The sequence below is a fragment of the Beta vulgaris genome, chromosome 2 (assembly GCF_026745355.1).
Source record: "Beta vulgaris subsp. vulgaris cultivar EL10 chromosome 2, EL10.2, whole genome shotgun sequence".
Classification (NCBI taxonomy): domain Eukaryota; kingdom Viridiplantae; phylum Streptophyta; class Magnoliopsida; order Caryophyllales; family Amaranthaceae; genus Beta; species Beta vulgaris.
This window is the reverse complement of record NC_079203.1, coordinates 3452807-3455736: the sequence shown is the minus strand read 5'-3', so window position 1 is coordinate 3455736 and position 2930 is coordinate 3452807. Positions and strand designations below refer to the sequence as shown.

Here is a 2930-nt window from a genome sequence, read left to right as displayed (position 1 = left end):
CCAGCGAGTTATAATAGAAGTAGTGTCGAGCAACTGCTAATTTGATATGCATATTTCAGGCCTTCAAATTTTCTATTTTTTTATAAAAAGAAATCCTATAGTGAAAAATTGGATATGTAAGATATCCAAAAATAAAAGAATCTTGATCTATACGACTATACCCAATTTGATTTTTCCAATATCCGATCTGAAATATCTAAAAGATCAAAACTCAACAAATCATATTGGATATGTGATTTTTTGGATTTTTGGATCCAACATATCGGATGAGGAGTTGATGACTAATATCAACAAGTTCACTTCTATCCAATTTCAAATTAAAGTCCAAGATAGAATTGTTCACACCCATACAGCCATACTACAGTACAGAGTACAGTCCTATACTCATACGTCCAAGTTAGAGACTCTCCTCTCCTCCATATCTCAAACTCCATTACACCATAAAAGCATTAAACCCACCGACTACTCTTCACCAGTACTCAGTCTTCCTTTGTTTTTTCTTTTATCTTTTGGCTGTTTCTTTAATCTAACTTACGTTTTTACCTTTTTTTCTGCTCCCTCATGTGACATCACTCTTTCTTTCTCTCTCCTCTCTGTCCTCCTATCACTCTGCCACATCCTCTTTAACCCCTCAAACCCTATTATTATTAACCTTCATTCTTCACATAAAATCAGTAGCAAAGAAAACAAAACAAAGAAAAATCTCATCTTTCTTCTCATTTCTCACTCTTTCTCACACCAATTCTACCTTCTTTCTTCTCATCTTAAAATACCCACAAAAACCCATCTCTTAATTTTCCCAAAAACCCCAAAAAAAATTCACTTAATTTCCCCCAAAAACCCAGAAAAAAAACAGGGGAAGAAGAAATCAACAATGGGTGAGAAGATGGGAGGAGTTTCAACACCTGCATTGAGTGAAGGAATCATAAAAAAAATCATCTTGACCTACACTTATATCTCAATTTGGTTGTTTTTCTCATTCACTGTAATAATCTACAACAAATACATCCTTGATAAAAAGCTCTATAATTGGCCTTTCCCAATTTCTCTAACTATGATTCACATGTCTTTTTCTTCAATCCTTTCTTTCATTCTTGTTCGTGTTTTTCGTGTTGTTGAACCTCCAATTCACATGACTAAATCACTTTATATTTCCTCTGTTTTACCTATTGGTGTTCTTTTTGCTCTATCACTATGGTTGTCAAATTCTGCATACATTTATCTTTCTGTTTCTTTCATTCAAATGTTGAAGGCATTGATGCCTGTTATTGTGTATTCAATTGGAGTTATGCTTAAAAAGGATACATTTAAGGGTGATACAATGATCAATATGGTATCGATTTCGATTGGTGTTGCGATTGCTGCATATGGTGAGGCTAAATTTGATGTATTTGGTGTGATTCTTCAACTGGGTGCTTTGATTTTTGAGGCTACAAGATTGGTTTTGATCCAAATTTTGTTAACTTCAAAGGGTATACAACTTAACCCAATTACTAGTTTGTATTATATTGCACCATGTTGTTTGGTTTTCTTGACAATTCCTTGGTTGTTTGTGGAATTTCCAATTTTGAGGGAACAAATTGGGGGATTTGAGTTTGATTTTGTGATATTTGGGACTAATTCTTTGATTGCATTTGGGTTGAATTTGGCTGTTTTTCTTCTTGTTGGGAAGACTTCTGCATTGACTATGAATGTTGCTGGTGTTGTTAAGGATTGGTTGTTGATTGCATTTTCTTGGTCTGTGATTAAAGATACTGTTACTCCTGTGAATTTGTTTGGGTATTTGTTGGCTTTTATGGCGGTTGTGTATTATAATCGTGTTAAGTACCAGAATTTGAAGGCTGCTGAAGCTCAGAAGAAACAAGTTGTTCTTGAGAGTGATGATGATAAGGAGAGTGGGAAGTTGTTGCATGAGGCAGAAAGTGATAATGTTAAGAAGGGCGAGTCTAATTAGTACTAGTAAGCATGGTGAAAAGGTTCCGTGATCGTGTTTGGTTTCGTGTCAATTTCGCGCAAAATGTTACCATCTTACAGAAATGGATCATTCGGGTTACTTCAGGTCGTGTTCGTGTCGTGTCTGGTTCGGGTTTCAGTCGTGGTGCCTTCAAGTTGCTGTGCAACCTCTTTGATTCTAGCTCTTCTTTTTTACCTCATTTTTGTTAAGTTCTTTGATTCAATGTATTTGTAAAACTCTTGAATGATTACAGCAAATTTTACTAGAAAAGTTGTCTTTCCATTGATCTCCTATATCTGATTGTTAAGCCTATATGTTACTACTTACTATAGTATGAATTGCTATGATGGATGAATTTAGAAATCAAATTTAGGTGTCTAACTATGTTACATTCATAAAGATTAGAGCAACTCCAATGGTGTAAAAAAAGGACTTGCTAGCAATTTTGCAAAATACTTAGCTAGTTGCTTAACCATTGGAGCACAAAATGGAGTTTTGCTTTGTTAAGCAAATTGGCTCTATAGAGCAAATTGGCTTAGCCAATATGTTGGGTCCCATACAACAAATAGTTTTTCAATAAATGATAATTTATATATATAAAAAAGGAAAAAGTGATTGTGGGACCTACCTAAGCAACAAAATAGTTTAGCTAAACCATTGTGGGAGTTTTGGCTTGAAGTTGAGTTAGCTAGAAAAATATATGTGGCACTCTAAGCTAACTTCCATTTTGCTCTACCATTGAAGTTGCTCTTAGTGGTTTTAAAACTTATAACTTAAGCATTAGTGCTAGTAAATTTGTGTTTTTGAGGATGATTTGTTGAATAGGAAAAGGTCATCTTTTTTAGCCGACATTTCTGAGATACTATTGCATGTCAACTTCATCATCTGTAGTGCACTAGTACAGTAGTAATACTTACTAAAGTTTGTCACTGATTTGGCTGGCAACTAACCCGTTGAAAAGTGGGTAATCAGTAGT

At 34.6% G+C, this 2930-nt stretch overlaps 1 protein-coding gene across 1 annotated transcript; it reads left to right on the top strand.

Moving 5' to 3' along the window:
* Positions 1 to 561: 561 nt before the first annotated feature.
* Positions 562 to 2224, top strand: LOC104887651 (probable sugar phosphate/phosphate translocator At2g25520). Its single transcript, XM_010672334.4, has one exon. It carries the CDS (start codon positions 875 to 877, stop codon positions 1952 to 1954), a length of 1080 nt encoding a protein of 359 aa, XP_010670636.1. The 5' UTR covers positions 562 to 874; the 3' UTR covers positions 1955 to 2224.
* The last annotated feature ends 706 nt before the right edge of the window (positions 2225 to 2930 follow it).